The sequence below is a fragment of the Fusarium tjaetaba genome (genome assembly GCF_013396195.1).
Source record: "Fusarium tjaetaba strain NRRL 66243 chromosome Unknown NRRL66243_c0000091, whole genome shotgun sequence".
NCBI lineage: Eukaryota > Fungi > Ascomycota > Sordariomycetes > Hypocreales > Nectriaceae > Fusarium > Fusarium tjaetaba.
Genome location: NW_023501287.1, coordinates 322189 through 343913, shown reverse-complemented (window position 1 = coordinate 343913; position 21725 = coordinate 322189). Strand labels below are relative to the sequence as shown.

Genomic DNA, 21725 nt, shown 5'->3' with positions numbered 1-21725 from the left:
CGAGAGCAAAGATCTACAATGACGACCATTGAAGCGCATCCCGTCGTAGACGCTGACGATAACGTTAGTTCCCGCTGCAACCGACCCACTGAAGCTAGCTAACCAGCGGCCACAGCAATCTGACGCGGACTCGTCACTTGGTGCGGTATGAGATCAGCCCATTATCTCACAGACCTTTGATGCTGATCTTATGGTGTAGGATAATGCATCCTCCACAGACAGTTTGAGAAGCTCAATTCTTGACTTCCGCCAAGAAAACGGAAGAACATACCATGCCTTCCGAGACGGCAGTATGTAGCTCCCCTACGGAGTACTATACAAGCCATACCACTGACGTGCCGAATCGTAGAATACAATCTCCCAAACGATGACGAGGAGAACGAAAGATTAGGCATGTACACTCAAATGCCGCCGAGTATAGCATAACAATAACAATAACAACACAGATCTGCAACATAACTTGTTTTTGCTCACTCTCGATAACAAGCTCGGTCTAAGCCCTCCTAACCATCCCGACTCCAAGGTTAAGCGCGTCCTTGACGTTGGCACTGGAACCGGTATCTGGGCAATTGACTTTGGCGACGAGCACCCCGAGGCGACAGTGAGTTGCCCCATTGAAGCTTATCCAGAATAGCCGCTGACAAGACAGGTCATTGGCGTTGACCTCTCGCCGAGCCAGCCGAACTTGTATGGATGAGTTAAGCTTGTAGCCCAATGTGGATAAGACTGATGATTCATAGTGTGCCACCAAATGTTCGCTTCGAGATTGATGATATCGATGAGGAGTGGACTTACAGCGAACCGTTCGACTTTATTCACAGCAGATTCATGAACTTTAGCATTCAGAACTGGAAGTCGTACTTCACCAAGATCTACCAGTAAACCAAATCTCACCATTCATCAAAGAACCATACTGACGCAAGCAGGAACTTGGCTCCAGGCGGCTATGTTGAACTGCAAGATGTCGATGTCATAATGGGCAGCGATGATGGTACCCTCAAGGAGGACCATACCATGTACAAATGGTGCCGCCTTCTCGACGAAGCAGCCGGAAAGTTCAACCGCTCATTCGAGCGCACCACCAACTTCAAGGATATGCTGAAAGAGGTCGGATTCGTGGATGTTGTTGAGACGCGATACAAGTGGCCTACCAACCATTGGCCCAAGGACAAGAAGTACAAGGAGCTCGGTCAGTGGAACAACGTCAATGCAGGCTCTGCTCTGGAGGCGCTGACCATGGCGCCTTTCACGAGAGGATTAGGCTGGAGTCGTGAGGAGGTGGAGGTGTTTTTGGTGCAGCTGCGACAGGACTGGAATAACCCCAAGATCCATGCTTATTGGCCCATGTAAGTGTTTTGCTTTCCTGGGAGAGATTGTGGCTAACTGTTTGTAGTTGCGTTACTTATGCTAAGAAGCCCGAAGCGTAGTGCTGGTTACAAGAATCAGGTCTCCAGTGGTATTTTACTCATGATACAGCCAGAGCTGGTAATAGAATTGATCATAGCAATTGTGCATCGTGCCTCTTAAGCTTTGAGGCAACTCTCTTTTACGATTCCTTTAAATTGAGTTCGTGGCGAAGTACCTACCTTGTTTGGGCTAGCGGCGTGTTCGTTTTCGGCCTTGTCCTCGCAGTGACGCGTGCATGCAATAAGTGACAAAGACCAACAGACTTTTTTATGAATTAATAACACAGAACTCAGTATTCCGCGCTTTCCTATATATGTGGCACTCTTTTCTTTGTCTCACGCATATTTCCTCCGTAATGCGTACGTCTATATGCGCTCAATCGGACGATTGCTGCCTAACGAACGCAGGACAACGTGGCCGAGTGGTTAAGGCGATGCCCTGCTATCTCTTCCGAGACATCATAGGCATTGTGTTCGCACGCGTAGGTTCGAATCCTGCCGTTGTCGATGTTCTTTTCTTTCTTTTTGTCGTTTTCTGTTCTGTCTGATCAATATGTGGACGTCTGGAAATACATATGAAGTTGGTGATTGAACACGTTGAGTTACGGGACTTCTACTGTGGCTCGCCTGCTCCTCTTCAAACCAGTCAGCAAAAGGCATTTATGAGCCAACTCTCGGGTCCTGTGTATTTCAGTCTGGAATTAAACGCCGGATGGATTCACTAAGTAATTGTTTTAGTTCTGGTAGTTCCTAGCGAGACAAGTTTCTCTACATTTGTCGTTCGCGTCGTTGGTGGGACCCCACAATACGACGCGATCGCAGTCAAACACAAAAGCACGCGTCAATATCCTTATGACTATTGCAATGCAGCAATCAGTGCGCTTACAGTAACTTCGGTAGTCTATAAGTTGTTACTGCTGTTGTGGGATGTTAGTCTTATTCCTTTGCGCAAATTGAGATGCGGTGTCACACTAAGCCCCTCCTGATCACACAATTGCCGACCAGCTCTGTGTCTTCAAGTTCGACATATCCCCTCATGGTAAGTTTAACAAACTCAAAAGGAACTCTTTCCTGTTCTCTCTTTTGGCGCGACTCTTTTCTATCGAATATTCTCTTGATTTTGGTGCTCAGGCGCTGATTCCACCATGTCTCAATTCTCTGGCAGCAGTGCTTCAGGGTAGCCAATGTGTCTGAGATAGTGGCCTAGAGTAGCCCTCTAGTGCATAACCTCTAAGTCTAGTATCAGTCCAGAGACATTGCAAAATAAAAGCATACGCACAACATCGCTGCAGACAATGCTGTCTGTCAATAGAGCGACAATAAAATTGGCAAAAAAGAATCGCCTGTGTATCACAGGTGGCTGGATCTCTCCCGCCGGGAATTGAACCCGGGTCTCAAGCGTGACAAGCTTGCATACTGACCACTATACTACGGAAGATGAACAGGTTGAAACCTGCTGTAGTGGGGTTGCGGTTGGCAGTCGCAGCAGGGTCCATAGACGCATGAGCAACACACGACACTGAAAAAAAAGTCAATGAGGAAAAACTCTGACGAGACTTGCCTCAACAGCGCGACCGCGCCGGCACCTCACAGCAACAGATTGCATGATCAAAAGACCAAAAAGGCAATTGCTGCAATTCGCAAAAAACATGCAACAGCGGGGATTCGCTGGTCGTCACCGACCCAACTACTAATCCGCCGGTTAGTGGCTTGACTATGGGAGAGCGGACGGGATCCCGTATTTTCCACTACCTTTGGTCGCATGTATCAGTTATGCTCTCGAGGCGACCTATGTCCACAACAATTTGCGGCAGCCACAGGCTGCAGAACCTCCTGTTGGGAACACAGCACAGTGCCCCGATAACCCCCGACAGAGGTCTAGTGACTGAAGCCATTGGAAAGATTAATGATTTAAATGGGCTTCTAAGTCTGAGACAACGATAACGAGACTTCCGCATTTTTGTGTATTGTTTGATCTACCTAGACAGCTTCGCGTGTCGGTTTACATCCTTGTACAACAAGTATCTGAACTTGCCCGGTCCACCAGCATAGCAAGCTTGGGGACAAAAAGCTCGCAACCACATAAAATCACCAGCTTCCACCTCGACCCAATCCTGATTCAGTCGGTAAACAGCCTTTCCCTCAAGAACATAAAGACCGTGCTCCATCACATGTGTCTCAGCGAAGGGAATGATACCACCAGGCTGGAAAGTCACAATGTTCACATGCATGTCGTGTCGAACATCGGTAGGATCAACGAACCGCGTTGTCGCCCAAGCTCCATTGGTATCGGGCATTTCTCTAGGCTCAATATCCTTCTCATTGGCGAAGAAGGCCTCGGGTGCATCAAGACCAGGGACTGTCTCATAGGCTTTGCGGACCCAGTGGAAACGAGCTGGCTCGCTAGAGTTGTTGCGAAGCGTCCAGCCGCTCTTGGGAGGGAGAAAGGCATAGCCCCCCGATGAAAGAGTGTGAGCTTCGCCAGCTAGCGTAACGGTGATTTCACCCTCGACAACGAACAAGACACCCTCAGCAGTGTCATCCATCTCGGCACGGTCACTGCCACCGCCTGGTTGAACCTCCATGATGTACTGAGAAAATGTCTCAGCGAAGCCCGAAAGAGGGCGAGCAATAACCCATAGTCTCGTTTGCTCCCAGAATGGGAGGAAGCTGGTGACGATGTCGCTGAAGCAGCCTTTGGGGATGACGGCGTAAGACTCGGTGAACATGGCCCGGTCGGTGAGGATTTGGGTTTGTGGGGGCAAGCCGCCTTTTGGTGCGTAGTAAGCACCCACTGTGTTGTTGTTGCCGCCCATTTTGAGATTTCTTTTGAATATTTTAGGATCCAAAGACAGTTCAGAACTATGAGAATGAAGATTATTTTAAGAGGGAGATTAAAATTCTCGGTCATCAAGTCCGATATCGAAAAGAGCTCACTTGCTACACCAAAAGTACCCCGCATGAACCCCTCCGAAGCGGACTGGACCCTTTGTTGAATGTGGCCAATCGGGCCTTTGGCAATTCAGTCGCTTTCGTCTGATGTTCGTGCTATTCCTATTTCAGCTACGAAATGGGCGACTTAGCAATGTACTTCGGAAGAATAACCCGAAGAATCGGGCTTGTCAAAAGCAATAGTTTTCGTATTGTAGAACTGGGTGAGCTTGAAGTACACTAGCTAATGTTTCAGCTAGAGCGGCATGAAGATCCCTGAGACTGTGTGCAATCGCTACGAGACAGAGACAGAGTTGCCTCTTTCTTTGCAGACGCATTGATGGACACAGGATCCTCGACGATAATCTCCTTTCCTTTCGGAGCAGGACGAGTGATGGAGAACTCATCCAGCTTATAGTTAGACTTCCCAGTCAATGCCATCTCAGCAAGTGCTTTGCCCAGGGTTGGCACAAACTTCATAGCCCAGCCAGCGGTGAAGATAGCAATACTCTTCTCCGCACCACCTTGGAGGTACTTCTCTGGCAAGAAGTCCAGCACAAACATATTATCTACTTGTATTAGCATGTAATAAAGGAAACAGTGCGATGGTCTTACCGAAAACATTGGTCTGGAGGCAGCTAACAGTCGAGGCCGGAACGGTAGCGTCAACGCCGACGACATGGTCTCTGACGAAATCTTGAGTGTCTTGAATATCTCTTGGATCAAGAACATTGGCCTGTCGTTGACTTGGGTCGTCAATCGTTCGAGTAGCAGCATCCACTGCAATTCTCACAACGTTCGGTGGGCCCCATGGCAGGGCTGGGAAGCCGTAGAAGAGCTGGGACCTGCCGTTCACCGATGGACCGAACTGGAACCACATGCCTTATACTGTTAGTAGGGTAGGTCACAGCATGGAGATGCACCTACTAGGGAAGATAGTGCCATTTGGTCCGGGATTGGTGTTGAAGTAGGTAGCAACCATTTCCCAAATTTCCAGTCTCAGACCAATGCTGAAGCTGGGCTTCAGGACATGATTGACGTAAGCTCCACTGGTAATAATGATCTTCTTTGTCAAGTACTTGACCTCCTTGTCATGGACCATCGCGTGGACTTCCCAGATGGACTTATCACTGTCCAGAGGACGAAGCTGCTTGACTTGAGTATGCTGCTTTGCCTGGGCACCGTAGTCCTTGGCGAGACCGTATAAGGTGCGGAGGAGGAGTTGGACGTTGATGACACCGTTGTCAGGAGCGAACAGTCCGATCCACTTGGGATCGAGGTTCTTAAAGGGATACTGCTCCTCGATTTGCGCGGCAGTGACTGTCTTGGTCAGAATAAGCAGGGAGAAGGGGAGTGAGCATACATACGCTCCTTGTAGATCATTCCAAACTTGTCCAAGTTCGCCTTGGGTCCCAGAAGTGATCCTATTCTCGTCAGTACCGTCTCTCAGAAACACAAGTGTCTTACCTTCTGGAGTATCACCGCCCATGTCCTTATCACCAAAGTTTAAAAGGCCTCCCATCCAACGAAGCGACACTCCAGCGTCTTTCTCAAGAGCATCCCAATGCTTCATGGCCTCAATCGCGAGCTTGGCCATGAACTCCTCAGTGTACCTATTCCATGAGCCAGGCCCCGGGGATTTATTCTGCGATAGACTTACATAGTGCGAAACATGCGGGCCAGATCACCAGAACTACCGGCTTGGTTGAAGAAATTATTCTGTTCAAGAATCATTACCTTGCTTCCAGCTTTGGCGACTTCGTATCCTGCGGCTAGACCAACAGGTCCTCCGCCGATAACCACGACATCGAAGACGTCTGAGTTTGAGTTTGAATAGGACATTATGTTTAAAATGATTTTAAAATGTTCTGGGCTCGTTGTCGCGATTCTAGCTTGCGGAGCTTCGCCTAATCATGACAGCTCAGAGCCCACGGTCAAGGTCAAAGGCGAGGACCTCGTCCTTCTTGTAAGGAGATACACCGCTATAGACTAGGAACGGCCCGGCATCTCTACCGTCAATATCACATTCCACCCTGCAGATAATTACGATAGTTTCTGATGCAGAATGCAGAATGCGCTGTAAGTGGTATAAGTGAGGGGTAATCTCACACATCGTATTCAGCTTGTTGCCGTGTCTCAGACGTGCAGGACCTCAAGTATTCATACAATATCCAGCACAGCAGGAGAATGGAAAGCTCAGTATAAGCTACACAGGAAGTGACGCTACTATGCATGTCACGCTTTCGCTACGTTAGCAAGAGTTTCTGTAATGCGTTAGGACTATCGACTTGGCTTCTGTATTTGGACCACGTATTGATTCAGGCGCAGCTGAATGCAAGACAACATTACACCACTGCCATTGCGGACTAGCGGTGTGATGTGATAGTGGTTGTTCAGGCAACTGCTAAGATGCGCAGATGACCGACCCAATTTGTTTTCGCGCAGTCGTCGCACATTGGTCGTGTTTGGCTGACACAAAATACAGCGAAAGGCTTTCGTACTCTGCTGAATACAAAGCTCTTCCTATTGGGAACCAGCCCGTGTTCAATTTCAGTCTCGGCTAAGCCCAAGATTGCATGCACGAAGAATATCTTGTCGACAAAGGGTTCTAGAACGGATAGATCATGACGGTCGCTAAAAGTTCTTTCATTCGCGAGCCATAATTGATGAAAGCTAGACTTGCTTGTTCATGACAATCTACGTAATTTCAAGCTACTATAAGGCTTGGATGTGTCGCCTTTTTGTCCAGAAACTCTAGTTAACGCAGCCCAATCTCAGTGGAGGGGAGGTTTAGAGATTGACACTCAGAATAATGATCAGCATCTACCTATGAGATGTACGAGATAAAAATGGTAGACCAAATATAAGACCAGTGGTAATTTCCTCCATAAACTCATCACACAGTTGAGATATACAAGTGCCACGCCGGACTGCCATCTGGAATCAATTGAATGGATACAGCTTCTAAGTCGATGCGCATATGGTAGGCCTTGTCCCATAGACAAGATTGCTCTGCCTCAGAACGTTTCGGCTCACTGAGCTGTCGTGTTTCGGAAAATAGATACTCTCAATCGGGTGAAGAACGATGCCGCGTGATGCATTCTCATCAGGATCTTGCAGTCCGTTCAGGATCTCGAGGCTTGCTATATGTCAAGGGAGTCGACGTTTCATCATCCAGTCTAGCAAGATCTGGGAAATTTACCATAAAGCCGAGCATCGAAAGCCAAATAAGCCCTTTTGAGTAGCGCTTACTATTGAGGCGATGGCTTAATTGACTGGTCAATGTTGCTGACAGGCATTGATATCGATGTCGCGGTTGTTGTGAAAGCCAAGTGATGCGCCAAAGGCCACTAAATATCGAAGCATCATTCCGAAGAATTTTGCAAGAACTAGACTTATCAATTGGAATCCGAACAACATTTCTAAACAATGTTTCTTGGGGCTATTCCCATTGCAACGCCCGTAATTCCCTAATGACGAGAACATTCATCTGTGTTTGGATAAGGCGCCAGGTCTAGTACGATCTAATCAGCCTTGAGGCGTTCACATAGGCTCGCCTGATAGGTCTCTCGGATCTGGGCGCTGCTTAAGCCCGAATTCATCCACGAAGCTGGGATAGCCACATTCCAGTGTCTGCTACCACCAACCTTAAACTGGCCAGCACGGACGCAGGGGCGCCAACATATGGGAATGACGGTTCGATGATCCTCCGATCGACTGGGGAATAACAGGAGAATGAACCCCGACCCCTGGCCCTGGATCCGACGTTTGTTCATCGTGACGTTGCAACTCCCCTCGGCCCCTGCGTCGATATCCACAACACCATGAATATGACCCCCGAAGAGATGGCGGCAAAGGCGGGCGATTCTAGGTCCGGAGTCGCGATTGGAGTGTCAGTCTCGTTGATGGCTCTGTCAGTCCTCATGGTCGGGCTACGGCTCTGGTGTCGGCGGCAGAGGCAGATGCTGGCGCTTGACGATGTGACTGCAGTGGTGGCTCTGGTAAGTCAAGTCAACATCTCTCGGGACAAAATATTTCTAAAACCAGTTACTTTAGGCTTGCGTTTTAGGCTGTGGGTCATCAATCGTCGCCAGTATGTCTCGCTTCTCTATATCGACAACACTAACTAATCTACGATCGCAGTGACACATTATGGACTGGGCCGACATGTCTATACATTATCCCCTCAACAGGTATCCCTTTACCTCCGAGTACGTGGGCCAGACATCTACCCATATCGAGTGCCCCCTAACATTTAGTCTGCAGTGCTTCTGGATATCGATCTTGTTCTATACCTACGCGCTCTTCGCCATCAAGTTGACGTTTCTAATCCACTATTACCGAATCATGTCTGTCTCTAACATGAGATGGCTATACTTGGGCGCACTCGGTTTCATCATCCTCTGGGGAACCTACCAATGCATTGGAGTGTTTTTCTTTTGCACCCCAATTCAATCTTTTTGGGATTCAGGTGTCAAGGGACGCTGCATGCTTTCCCAACCTACTATGTGGCTCATCAGTGGTATCGTGCACATCGTCACTGACTTCGCAATCATCGTCATGCCTCTACCCATTGTGTGGAAGCTTCAGCTTCCACGATCCCAGAAGTTATATCTCACTGGTATTTTCGGCCTAGGAACACTGTAAGTGGTATATCCGGATTTCCGTATCATTTACTAATGTGTTCTTCAGTACTCTCGCGATCGCTATTCTCCGCGTGCAGTGGCTTGACCCCGTTACAGACATGACATGGTGGAACGTCACAGCAGCTTCATGGTCCATGGCAGAGATCGTGTCTGGAATAACTTGTGCTTGCCTTCCGACTTTCAAGCCCTTGCTGGTTGGTATCAAGAATTGGCTCTCTCGATCAGATGATGGAGACAGCACCATTTGTCTCCAGGATCAAGGAAGCGACGGGCTCACTGGTTCAACCTTGGCTGCATTTGAGGGTCATGGAGGTGTCGGTACTGGACCGAAAATACCCACCAGTATCTCAATGTATGGAACCCAGACGAGCATATCGGCATACCAGGGCGGAAACAAATCGAAGAAGAAACCAACACAGATGGTATAGTGGTGCTAGAATATTTGCATATTGATACTTGTATAAGCTTTTAATTTATAATGACTTGGCCTTGCGGGAACAAAAAGATGCTTAACCTCATTCAGTGGAATCTAACAATGTCCTTTGCCCCACGTTTCTCTTTGAGCTCTCACGCATTGTAGATGTTAGATACAATTGTACAACAACCACGGATATCCATGACGGACAGTGTCGACTCCGATATATCGACGAAATCGTACGCAAATATAAAAGCCCTTTGGAATTCAACAATATTCGGCGGCAGCAGAAGAATCGTCATGGAGCGAAAAGGGCGCTAATGTCATGTCATCTAGGGCGCAACTTTAGTGGATCTCTCCTCCGCCATTTCTGCTTCACCTCCTTCTCACAGTTCATTCATCACACAACATCTCAACTTTATATCACGCCCAAATCATGACAATTCGCTTAATTGAAGCCTCAGAAGAGCATCTCCCTGCCATAGCTCGTATCGCAACTTCGGCTTTCCACCCCAACACGGACGCTCTGTCACGACGCTTATTTCCCCCTCATTTACAACCAACAGACCTCCCCGATGGCGAAGCAGCATATGACTGGCGCTTTGCACGCAAAGCATCAAGTCTAGCATCATCAGAGTCTCATCTCGTTGTAGCTGTTGATGATGAAAAGGTACAAGATGACCAAGTCGTCGGCTTCTCGCTTTGGGATGCGCCTCCTGCTACTGGCGGTGACTCTGGCCCCAGTAAGGAGATACAATGCACTGCGCTCGATAAGGAGGCCTACAATGAGATGAAAAAGACTGTGAATCAAGATGCTGTCGATACTTTTGGAGAACAAGGCATCGCTGGTGTTTGGCGTATGTTTCCCACTTCACTTTCTCCGCTGCAGTGACTAACCGCCTAGATCTCGACTATATCGGTGTCAGCCCAGGTAATCAGAGACGTGGTATCGGCAAGATGTTGTTACAGTGGGGCCTTGATCACGCAGCTGCCGAAGGAAAAGATTGCTATTTAGTAGCTACTGAAGCAGGTCGGCCATTGTATGTGGCTGCAGGCTTCAAGGACATTCGCGTTGTATCGATTCTGGGCATTCCTCATTATTCAATGATTCTGAGAGCTGGCAGTTCGTAAAACACGTTAGCCTCAAAATGGCGGAGATGAGATAGCATAATATAAACAAACGCTATTTTGTCACTGCTTAAGTATTGTTTGCGACGGTCGTGCTTGATTCGATGACTTCATCAGGACTATGAAAGGAGCCATGAGAGCACTTGATGGCATGATCTGAGATGTCAGCCGTCAAGGGTCTCGAACTCAGATAGGATTTGTCATGGTAGTACTCCGTAATTCTATTCCCAAGTGTTGCTTTTTCTCCGGATAAGATAACAAAACACGTCAGCTGACATAATGTCATCACTATACCGTATCGAGAGTGGTCTATTGGCTTGGCGAAACCAATTGTCAAAATTTATCAGCGAACTATCGATTTTCATCAGACGTTAGCGCCCACGTAATTTAAGCTGCCCCATCGTGATAGCGCGAGCACTAAGTACTTCAGCACTGCGAAACCGTTTTCCGTCAGTCCTGGACCCTTTCCTGCATTTTCTCATTCCTTTCCTTTTGGAGCATCACGTTCGTTACAGCGACTATCTTATTCATTCATTCTAAGATGGCATCGCGGAGACTTTTTGCTGCATTCGCGGCCTTCTCCATCCTCATTGGATCTGAGGCTAGCCCCTGCAAGCCGATTTCTTCCACCACTGAGATCCAGGCTACATCAACCTTCTCTTCTGAGACTGAGACTGCCACTGCTAGCGACGCCACTTTCACCAGTGAGCTGACCTCAACTGAGTCTAGCTACGTCACGGACATCACCATCACTGAGAGTGAGACAGCTACATCCAGTGAAGCTGAGTCGACCTCAACCGTGGTTGTTTCCACTACCGAGACTTCTGCTTTCACTTCTACCACGGAGGCTGCCTCTACTACCTCGGCTGCACCTATCGAGGCACCTACTATCATCATCAACGGTGACTTTGAAACCGGTAGCATTGCTCCATGGGTCAACTTCGGTATCGGCGCCTTTGCCAACATCGACGTTTCACCAGTCCATTCAGGCTCTTATTCTCTCGAGATAGGCTCCCAGGCTAGCGAATGGTCAACTGTCTTCCAAGTCCTCCGCAAGTCAACCCTCGTCGCAAACCAGCCTTACAGTCTTACTCTATTTGCCAAGGTCAGCTCTGGCACTTCTTGCAGTGCTTTCGAGGCGTTCATCGACAACAACGATCTCAGTGATGCCTTTGGACAGAGGATTAGTGTTACTGGTTCTCAAATCGCTAATGACTTTACTGGTCTTTCGGGCGAGTTTTCTCTGACACAGACTGCTCTGGACAGTAACAATGCTATTCGGGTCATCATCAGGGCGAAGTGCAGCAACGGCTTCGTGGCCTGGGTAGATGACGTTCACATGGGTATTTCAGACTAAATTTACTATGACTGGGAGGCAGTCAAGGTAATGGCAGTAGCCAATACCCAAGGACCATTTTTAGACACATTTCATCATAGCAGGCAACCTGGTTCGCAGCCACTGCTTCGCTATATATGACTACTTATCCCGCATCCTTTTATGGTTGCAAAATAATTAGACTTTCCATTCTTAACATATCATTTGGTCCCACCACACAAGTATCTAAATTGCAGCGACGATATACATGTCCCGCTCTCAGTGTGATGGCCGTTATAGCTCACAGAGCCTTAGTAGAACACATAACTAGTTGTCAAGAAGTGCAAAAAAGAAAGCCTCGTAAACGCTCGCAATCGTAATATAGGAACAGCCCGATGCGGGGGTCGAACCCGCAACCTTGAGATCGCGTACTCGTAAGAGTCTCACGCTCTACCGATTGAGCTAACCGGGCGTGGCTCTTAATTTATGCTCGGCGAGGCCGGCGGAACGACCAAGAACAGGGGGTCCTGATTCAGTCAGCAGTAAATTGAGTGCGAAGTATTGCTGACGGAAGATTATGTATCTAGAAAGGAGCAGTATTTGATTTGGCGGTCTCTTCGGTTTATCGCTGATGGTCACTGAAATCGGCGATGCAGGATGGCCTTGTCTTTTAGTGAGACGTGTCACGTTTGTGGTGGGAGGGCTTCGCTTGTTCCTCGACGCATTCCAAAGTGGCGGTATAATGCGACCTTGTGATGTGATTTGTGATACAATTCTAGCGGAGAACCTCAAAGGGGAGGGAAAAGGGTGCGAACCTCCTCTTTAGATCTGACCCAAAACATTGTTCAGCAGCAAGGGTTGCATGCTTGCTGATGGAGCGACTGAATTCCAGCCTGCATGCCTAATAATGGTCCAATGCGTTGACCTAGTTGCAAGAGTAGCTATTCGATGTCGTTTTATACTTCAAATACCTCGAAACCCCAACCGCAGCTTCGGTCACAGTGAGTGAGCTCTCAGCTCCCCATTAACCTAGTACCATAAACAGAGCCCCAAACGACGCTTGAAGTAACCCAACTCAGAAGAACAGGTGCGGTGAGGAGAGCTTCAGATCTCCTACGTATATCATTATTGTGTTTTCGACCGACAAGACTGAGATGAGAAATACTGCAAAAAGATACATAATATCCCCGCTTCAGCACGACTTCCCACCAAAGTATATGCTCAGTAGCCCAAGCGGCCTTTGTGAATTAAAACCCCCTCGCCATGGAAGTTCTGACTACGAATCATTTAGTTTACTGAATGGTTATATTCCCGCCGATAATGAATCTCATCCATTTAGTTCTATACTAAATCTGCCCCATTGTTATACGCCCAACTCGCTTTATCATTGCGAGGTCAAATTCTATCTAAATTTCTTATTGTGTGAATTCTTCATGGGAACAAATACCACCTTAGAGAAATCTTGGGAGGGCACATGCTGCACATGTCATTTCATTATCCTTGACGGCAGATATCATGTCTATCTCCCGTACTACAAGGTCCTAGGCTAGATTTCAGTGGTGTCTTAGCGACTGAACGAAGTCCAATAGCATGACATTGAAAATTAGAGACTTCATCTAGGGAGCGGAATAAAAAAAGTTCTCAAGTCAAGTTGAGCCATCTTGATTGACGCCAGGAAGATGAACTACACTATGCTAAACAAGCTCCGGAAGATACGCCCTGAACTATTCTACGATGATCCTTTTCCAATGTTGCAGCTAAAAAGAGATTGCATATGGTAAAAGTCGCTGTGCGCTTTTCCATCACGATAGAGCTGGTTCTGACCTGAATTCTGACGAAAGAAGTACGAAAATGTATTATGATTGAAGAAGTTGAACGAGACTAAATCATTGGGTATTCGTTCCATAGTCTTCTGAGCAACGGCCAGCTAGGTTCGGTGGGTTAGGTGGGATATGTGGGACCTGAAAATCAGGATGAAAATATCTTGCGCGTTGTATCTCTTGACTGATAACCGAGCCTAGGTGTAGTCAGAACTCCCGCTACAAGATGGCCAAACGATTCCAGCCATTCCTGGTGAGATTTCCCTGTCTTACCCGCCAATACTTGGCGACCTGATGAGCAATGCTTTACCATTCATCACACAAGCGATTGCAGCCCGACAGGCATCTTCAAGCCTAAGATACTCTGATATGGGAACATTCAATAAATACTATGCCTTTTTCAAGCATTTTCCGTTCTCATTGGCTGAGAGATGAAACAAGATGGCGTTTATATCTGGCCGAAGTATGCTTGTTGTATGACGCCGGAGCTGGAATTTATTTTTCCGCCCCCCTTTGCTCACCTACCTAGGCTCAGCCATTCGGGTACTACGCCAAAACACGTGACGCAGTTGGACCGTGTTTACCGTTTACCTCATGGGTCGCAAACACATCACCACCCTTTAATAATCAATCACATCAGCTCATCTTGAGCACATTCAGTTTCAAGCAGACTCACAACCATCATCAACCTGTTGATTTTTTCCATCATTTACGATGACGCCAAAGCACTCATCCACGCGTCATCGCGGTAGGCCGCCGCCGGGCGTCAAGGCTCAATCATCAACAGAATATCCATCTCATCGGGCTTATCACGCAGCGTCGCGCATTCATCAGCTCAGCGGGATGTGGCCAAATGAGCTATGCAAGGGTTTTGTTCCTGACATGTGGGGGATCAGACTCATTGAGGGTCTCTCTGCGTTGGTGTCGCTCGTGGTGTCCAACAGAGTCGATCTTGAGGACGTGCGACGCAGACTGAAGGGTCATGCGAACCATCACCCGCGTACAAAGTATCCTCAGCTTCGCAAATCTGATATCCTCAAAGTCCGGAAATGGCTTCGTGGTATGGGGATTGATACCAAGCATACAAATCCAAATGAGTCGGCGCCAGTGAATGAGCAGAGCGACAATGACATGGGCGACAGTGACGCGACTGATGCAGAATCTGAACCTGCTGATGAAATTGTAGCTTTGGGTTTGCCTGATGATCAGATGGAAGTCGATACTGATGAAGAAGAGGATGAAAATGAAGATGAGGCTGAAGAGCAAGTCGAGGAACCGGGGCAAGTTCAAGAAGGCGAGGCGGCAGAACAGGAAGATGAAGAGGAACAAGAAAAGGAAGAGGAGGAGGAACAAGAAGTTGAGGAGGAGGAGGAGGAACAAGAAGTTGAGGAGCTTGAGGATGAGAATGATTTCGACTGGGCTGCGCCAAAGAGGCAAAGCTCAAAGAAAAAGACCCCCCCTCGAGAAAAACGCCGCTCACCAGCCAAAGAAGTCGTCGAGATCGACGAGTCAGATGAGGAAACAGTGGTAGATCCAGATGGCGATGGCTTCATGCCGAACGACAGTCCAGAGCCTGTCCAGGTTGATAGTCAATCTGCACCTGATCACGAAACATCAACGCCCAACTCTGTGTCAGCAGTCTCAAGCCGTCCGCGGCGCAGTATCCAACAGCCATCCCGATTAGTTTCAGATACACCTAGGAGCTCTGTTCCGCAAAGCACTGGCTCAGCGGAGTACACATCTGCGACTCTCGCTGTCAGGAGTCCACCGAGCTCTCAACAACAAACACCAAGTTCTCAAGTTCCAGAGCTCAAAATTGTAATGTGTCAGGGCCGCCCTATGCTCCCTCCTCAACAACCTACGACACTGCAGAATTCCGTCAAACCTCGCCTTCAATCACACACAGCAGTACCTCTTCCTCCAATCCCCGGTACTAAAGGTGCAACGCAACTCCAACGATCCAATAGCCAGCCATCCGCTCCAACCTCCGCTTCAAATTCTCAGAGCTCCGCAACTCCCCGCACACAAGCCAGCTCTCAGCCATTGGCGTCGCCACGCACCAGTGCTACCTCTCTGACTCCTCAGCAGCAACCAGGCAACCGGTCATCGGCACCTAATCCCGTGGCTCCTCCCGGGGCTTACAACCAATTGACGAGCAGTCAGCAATCGACGCCTCATCACTTGGCTACTTCTCGGGGCAATAAGCGCCCGGCTGAATCATCTCCAGCAGCATCATATACGAGTAATACTCCCTCGAACGCATCACGAACGGGAGCAAAGAGACAAAGGTCATCCAATGCTCGACCGCATCATCAGTCTCAAGTATCTAGAGCAATCAATTGGGACGCAGTTTTGGTAAGGACCTCCCCTTCTAATAATTTTTAATCTAACCATGTATAGCCCTCTGGAGACGAGTTCAAAGAAAGCTTGAAAAATGCTTCTGATGCCATAAAGCCAGTTCTCCATAAGTTTGAAGATCTATTAGCCGACATCAACGACGAGCAACGTAAGCTCTCTGCCGTTCAGAGCAGCCTTTTCCAGAAAAGGAATGATTACACAAACGACCAAAAGAAAGCCCAAGACGCCCTCAAAGATGTTGAGAAATCCACAGCCAACGAAAACACAACGCTCAGAGGTCTTGAGGAAGTTTACCAGCAGAACCCTAGCGATGCTGAGCTTCGTACCTTTATTAACAAGCGGAAACAGACTATTCTCGAGCACAAGGAGGTATATGTTATTGTCAAAAGCCAGCTCGACAAGAGTATCGCTGGAATATACAAGACCGATCATGAGATTGCGCTTGTTACTAAGAGACTTGGGCAGCTCGATGCTGAGAGGGCGGATGTCCTGAAAGAGAAGGAGGGTGTTGACAAGGCGGCGAAGAGGGTGACGATCATGTCGAAGTTCATGGAACCTTCATGGCAGGCTACGCTGGACATGCTTCTACAGTCTGTGGGTCCTGAAGTTCTGGAGAAGGCTTTCTGAGAGGGATGTTCATTTTTATAGTTATATTTCGAAGGTCTAATACCTAGGGTAAAAGCTTTATCAAGCAGGGCGTTTTCTCGGACGGGATACCTTGTATGTCTATAGTGTAGTCTTATCAGAATGCTTAAACTTTTATAACCGCTAGGAACCACACTATTATTATCAAGCTGGACATTTACCTGGTCAAAGAAACAATGTCAAAGACGGAAGCTACATAAGCGGATGTTCGTGGTGGTCTGACCGTAAGTCTGTAAGTCTGGTGGCTTTTCTGAGTATTGTTGTAGATCTGAAAGAACTCTGTCCAAGAATCCTGTGGAATTGACGGATGCGTTTCAAAAACTATGACAAAGCGAGGACATACTTGGATCAGGATTTCTAATATAGTTTCGGCTTGAAAGGCGTAAATCGCAGCGAACCTGGTTTCTGCTCTAGATATACTCTCATTCTTTGACGTAATCCTGCAACGTTTCCCCGCACATCGGGCACTCATGGTGAGCCCAAGGCTGACGAACAGAGGATATTATATAGCCAATTGCTTCAATCACAAACTCATGCAACTTAAATGCTCATCTCCAACTTGATAAAGAAAAGGGGGGGCCTAAAGTCAAATTTTAGTATAATGCTTTTTGAGCTTAGAGTCCCAATGTTCGCTGGACCACAACTAGGTATATAATAACTGCGGCAATCTCAAGCCATCTCCCTAGCTGCATCACGCGAGCATCAAAGTATCTTAACTAAAAAGCTTGTGTAACAATAGTAATCCTGTGAAGGGCCGCGGTTAATGTTAATGGCTTCGAGAGCCTTTGCGTTGTGAGTGCGACAGCACACTGATAGTCTATTCTCATGTTTTGGTAATATATGAGGCCGGAAATCTGGTTCCCTGATTGACACCAGATCAATTTCATAGCTGGGTCCTCGTGTCTCGCAGAGATCCCCTATGATTTTAAGGGCCAGCGGCGTGTATTATTGTAGCGCCATGCTCAGCACGCCTCGTGACGCTCCCATCTTCAGCTTCGCTGCAGTGAGCTCAAGAAGCCGTGTTGCTATCTCGTTGGCATCTGGTTGACAGGTGGTGGAAAGATTGAGGAATCACAGGGGAATTCGGAATTTGGAAGCATTATTTGAAACGGCATACCATTTGGAGTCACCGATGTAGTACCAGCTGGAAGATTCCAATTACTATTTCCGAAGGCATAGGATATCAGTTTAACTCGGTTGCTCCGCCAAATGGCCAATCCTAAGAGCTGAAGGAGAGAACCAACGACTAGTCCTTGTTTCAGGTTGGCGAAAGCTCATGTCAGTTCACTAAGTTGTACATCTGCGCTGGCTTTGAGTGCGCCACGCTCACAAGTCGCAAGGGCTTGTCAGCTGATACATGCTACAGCATCTTCCATGAGCCCACTTTGAAATGTTCATGCGCAAAGGCGTGAGCGGCATGGCCTTTAAATTGGCTTATCGCCTTGGTGTTAGTGTAACATTCGCCAGTACCGTACCATCGTAGGTAGAATTAACTGTTGTTCTCAAGAGCATTGTAGGTCCTAATGGAGATGAGAAGCTTGGTACCATAATCATGAAGCATAAAGGTATCTACTCGGCACCGCGCGGTGGCACACCAAGTATCCGGATCATTGCGCTACAAGGCTTTGAAGTCATCAATAGGCGTTCCCGTCCCTTTGTACCTCCGTATCGGTCCTCAAACATGATCAGCTGGCGTCCTGGCGCTCACGCTGTGATGAAAGCGAGAGTCTCCTACCATCAAGCCATACGGGATCAATCAAACGAATCCCTAAGTATACTTTGCATATCGCAAGACATACTGCCTCACTTTTGGTTCTAATACAGCTGCCGCGTTCTCAGCCGCCAGGTTTATGGTCCAGTTTAAGCCTCCATTGGCAATCATACTGTCAGCTTTTTGCAACAAACGGAAGGCCCAAACAAATACAAAATTACTTACGGGGCATTGGCCCCTAAAAGTTCAGTGGACTTTAGGCCTCCGGTCGCAAAATACTCCGTGCCCATTGAGCTAATGCCCTAGCTGCCCCTAGTGGAAATTCCTAGCCTAAAAAAGATCACACGCTAAATAGCTTGCACTTCATCGGGTATAAGGAAGGGCCTTTAGGAGACTTTCTGCAGATATCCAGTCTTTCTTTTGGCTTGGTGTACTCATCTTGGTCCTTCTTTGCCGTGAATTTCCTAAACTCGTTTGTGATTGAATTCGTTGCCTTCACGGGCGCCAAACCCAGGCCATGGCCATCCTTCAGCATCGGCAACTTCGAGTGAGGGTAGTGATACCATCATAAGCAACATTGGGCTAGTGGCAAAGTCGAATAGAAGCTCTATCGCAACTGGAGATTTTACGAAGATGCAGATATCGGTCATGAACGTGGTAGCACGATGGGGAAGTGCATCAGGTCTGTGGCCAGCTCGGTTCCTGTCATCACGCCTAGTGCGAGACTGAAAAACATATGTGTATTCTAATTACAACGGTTTCCACCTTTCTCAGCAACAAGCTTTGGCTTTCTGTTGCGGCTGGATAGAGTCCTAGTTAGTCGAGGGTTGTTGTCAACTATTGAGATGTTATGCTTAGATATTTTGTTCTTTGGCAAGTGATATTTCAACGTCTTGACTTATTTGGTTTGGCTGTCACTATAGTCCATGCTTACAGGTATGCCACTTACCAATTACATCAAGTTGTCATGGGGTAGGTGGTTGTGAGATTGCCTGGATGCAGCTAACAATCAGGTTGTAGGTAATCTTCATCGAAGCTATGTTGTTTTGTTGGATAAGATATGTAAGAGTTTCATAAGCGTAGATCAATACGGCGATGCTTCTCTTTCTATCAAGACAGCATCGTCAAGAGAGAAAGTTATAGAGTGGCAAATACTAGTCAATACAACAAAGGGTCCAGCATCAAGCTGACCTTGGTTCCATGTGCAGCTAATTGCTCCCAAAGCCCACGTGTTCAGAGGACCTCCAAAGTCCCCCGAACCGGCCGACGTCGACCTCCCTCCACATCCCAACCGCTGGATATTACAACCGCTGGACGCTGTGGTCTTTTGAAAAATTGAGAAGCGATACTCTTTTCCGACGACGATCTTGGATGGGTCGATATCCTGTTTGACGGTCGAGGTCCACGGCTGGATAAGTCTGCGTCTCAGCCCTCCCGTAGGCGGAACTGAAGAATCGAAAACGCCGCATTGGAGTGATCCTGGACGAGACGTGTCGCTGCGGATGGATAGCCATCCGCGATCTCCGATCTTTCCTGCTTCCCAGGGCGCGAAGGTAGGGTCTTCAAAGCCGGGGTTGTGAATTAAGTTGGTAAACTGTTGCTTAACAGATGTTGTCGTGGTGGGTGCCTCGTCGGTTGATGTCTCGACTGAAGCTGCAGCCGAGGTTACAGCTGAGGTTGTAGAGACTAAAGACTCATATGTCGTGGTGCTTTCGGCAATAGTTGTTGTTTCAGAGGAGGCTATGGCCGATGATTCTGTCTTCGTAACTGAAGCTGATGAAAGGACAGCTGTCGATGTGATAGACTCAGTCTCTGCAGAAAGTATCCTGGAAGATGGGTCCGAAAAGGTGACAGACTCTGTCGTCAACGATGTTGTCGAAAATATATCTGTACTAGTCAACTCAGCATTGCCAAAGCTGGAAGTGCTGGTGGGTGTAATATGATTGGAAGTTTGAGAAGAGGGCTTGCATGGCGAGGCTGAAGTCAGCTCACACAGCGCCAAGAGCTGAATACATGGGTACGTGAGTCTCATAACCACGATTTCGATGTCCTGGCCAGACCGAGATGTTTGTAGAGAAAGAGAACAGAACAGAAGGTCGCCAGGGAAGAATGACCGGAAACCAGGCGCAATTAAGCATAAGACGTCACGCTAAACTAGCTTGAATAACAAATCGGTCCATTGTGGCAGTTCAGCTCCGCGGACCAGATTTTCCTTTTTCTTACGCTTGGTAGCTGCTCATCGTCTATTGTAAAACTATTGAATGTGGCGTTGCTGACTTGAACCTGGACCAACATGCATGATGCACCCCTGGCTTGGGTGGGGGCATACAAGCGGAAGTGCTAATATGGGCCTCAACGTTGATGAAAAAATGGAGAAGAAAACTGTTCAACGGCCCACGGAAGGGCATATAGAATTGATAAGGTCTTTGGTTCAACGTATTATGACCAAACCCAAAACATTCCCCCCAGTCACAGTTTAACTAATCCGATGCCTCAGTTGCGACCAAGGAAGCATCATCAGCCAGAAAAGTCAGGTCATTGCACACTCCCGTGACCTGGACACTGGGTCCAGCATCTAACTGAGCCTCATTCCACGAACAAGTAACCGTCGTCAGTTGCCAACCATTCGCCTGCACTGCACCCCAATTCGCCGAGTTTACGAAACCTGTTCCTGCACCGCATGCAATTGTTTGCGAGATGCAAAAGTTGGAGGCTGTAACTTTGGTGTAGACAGAAAAGCGATACTCTTTATCGGCAACGATAAAGGATGAATCAAGATTCTGTCTGATGCCCATGTTGCTGAGGTTTTCTCCAGAGGCGCTGAATCGCCCTGCTTGGGGTGATGGGGGTAGGCCTGAACCGCTGGCTATACTCAAGGCTCCGACATTGTTGTAGATGGTCCAAGGCGCGACGGTTGAGTCTTCGAAACCGGGGTTGCTGATCAGATTGGTAGGTCCTGATGCGGTAGTGGTGGTTGCCGTGGGCTCAACCTCAGCGCTTGAGGTTGCGACCGAAGTGGCGATGGTAGATGAGTCGGACAATGTCTCATAGTCGGTAGTGGCTGTAGTTTCGTGGATAAAGGCCGTAGATGACTCTGTCTCAGTGGCCTCTGTGGTGCTTGCTGGCGCCGCCGAAGTGACAGTTAAAGAAGAAGGCTTGCATGGCGATGCGGACGCGATTTGGCACAGCGACAAAAGCTGAAGAACTGAAGATGTAAACTTCATGTTAACGGTAATGACAGTATGGATGTTGCGAAAAGAGAAAACAGGGCGTCAAGATATCCGTGGCAATGGGGAAACATGGCAATTAAGCCAAATTGCTGAAGCTCAAAAGTGAACTAAGAATGCGCC

The 21725-nt window shown here is 48.0% G+C and overlaps 8 protein-coding genes across 8 annotated transcripts; 5 read left to right on the top strand and 3 right to left on the bottom strand.

The window, feature by feature from the left end:
• Window positions 1-18: 18 nt before the first annotated feature.
• FTJAE_4878 (methyltransferase) lies at window positions 19-1427 on the top strand (the record flags this gene model as incomplete). Its single annotated transcript, XM_037351326.1, has 8 exons — window positions 19-63; window positions 116-145; window positions 200-290; window positions 447-601; window positions 650-687; window positions 741-878; window positions 927-1346; window positions 1394-1427. The coding sequence occupies 8 exons, from the start codon at window positions 19-21 to the stop codon at window positions 1425-1427; spliced, it is 951 nt and encodes a 316-aa protein (XP_037208135.1).
• A 1955-nt stretch (window positions 1428-3382) lies between these two features.
• FTJAE_4877 (allantoin catabolism) lies at window positions 3383-4222 on the bottom strand (the record flags this gene model as incomplete). Its single annotated transcript, XM_037351325.1, has 1 exon — window positions 3383-4222. One exon carries the CDS (start codon window positions 4220-4222, stop codon window positions 3383-3385), a length of 840 nt encoding a protein of 279 aa, XP_037208134.1.
• Window positions 4223-4589: 367 nt separating this feature from the next.
• FTJAE_4876 (sarcosine oxidase) lies at window positions 4590-6179 on the bottom strand (the record flags this gene model as incomplete). The annotated part of the gene is made up of 6 exons (XM_037351324.1): window positions 4590-4906; window positions 4953-5219; window positions 5265-5657; window positions 5705-5761; window positions 5805-5950; window positions 5998-6179. 6 exons carry the CDS (start codon window positions 6177-6179, stop codon window positions 4590-4592), a joined length of 1362 nt encoding a protein of 453 aa, XP_037208133.1.
• A 1982-nt stretch (window positions 6180-8161) lies between these two features.
• Window positions 8162-9411, top strand: FTJAE_4875 (uncharacterized protein; the record flags this gene model as incomplete). Its single annotated transcript, XM_037351323.1, has 5 exons — window positions 8162-8338; window positions 8394-8430; window positions 8481-8548; window positions 8604-8980; window positions 9030-9411. The coding sequence occupies 5 exons, from the start codon at window positions 8162-8164 to the stop codon at window positions 9409-9411; spliced, it is 1041 nt and encodes a 346-aa protein (XP_037208132.1).
• A 423-nt stretch (window positions 9412-9834) lies between these two features.
• On the top strand, window positions 9835-10529 carry FTJAE_4874 (gnat family protein; the record flags this gene model as incomplete). The annotated part of the gene is made up of 2 exons (XM_037351322.1): window positions 9835-10255; window positions 10303-10529. 2 exons carry the CDS (start codon window positions 9835-9837, stop codon window positions 10527-10529), a joined length of 648 nt encoding a protein of 215 aa, XP_037208131.1.
• Window positions 10530-11067: 538 nt separating this feature from the next.
• Window positions 11068-11883, top strand: FTJAE_4873 (uncharacterized protein; the record flags this gene model as incomplete). The annotated part of the gene is made up of 1 exon (XM_037351321.1): window positions 11068-11883. The coding sequence occupies one exon, from the start codon at window positions 11068-11070 to the stop codon at window positions 11881-11883; it is 816 nt and encodes a 271-aa protein (XP_037208130.1).
• A 2492-nt stretch (window positions 11884-14375) lies between these two features.
• FTJAE_4872 (uncharacterized protein) lies at window positions 14376-16646 on the top strand (the record flags this gene model as incomplete). The annotated part of the gene is made up of 2 exons (XM_037351320.1): window positions 14376-16016; window positions 16062-16646. The coding sequence occupies 2 exons, from the start codon at window positions 14376-14378 to the stop codon at window positions 16644-16646; spliced, it is 2226 nt and encodes a 741-aa protein (XP_037208129.1).
• A 2193-nt stretch (window positions 16647-18839) lies between these two features.
• Window positions 18840-21599, bottom strand: FTJAE_4871 (uncharacterized protein; the record flags this gene model as incomplete). Its single annotated transcript, XM_037351319.1, has 3 exons — window positions 18840-19100; window positions 19541-20380; window positions 20922-21599. The coding sequence occupies 3 exons, from the start codon at window positions 21597-21599 to the stop codon at window positions 18840-18842; spliced, it is 1779 nt and encodes a 592-aa protein (XP_037208128.1).
• Between the last annotated feature and the right edge of the window lie 126 nt (window positions 21600-21725).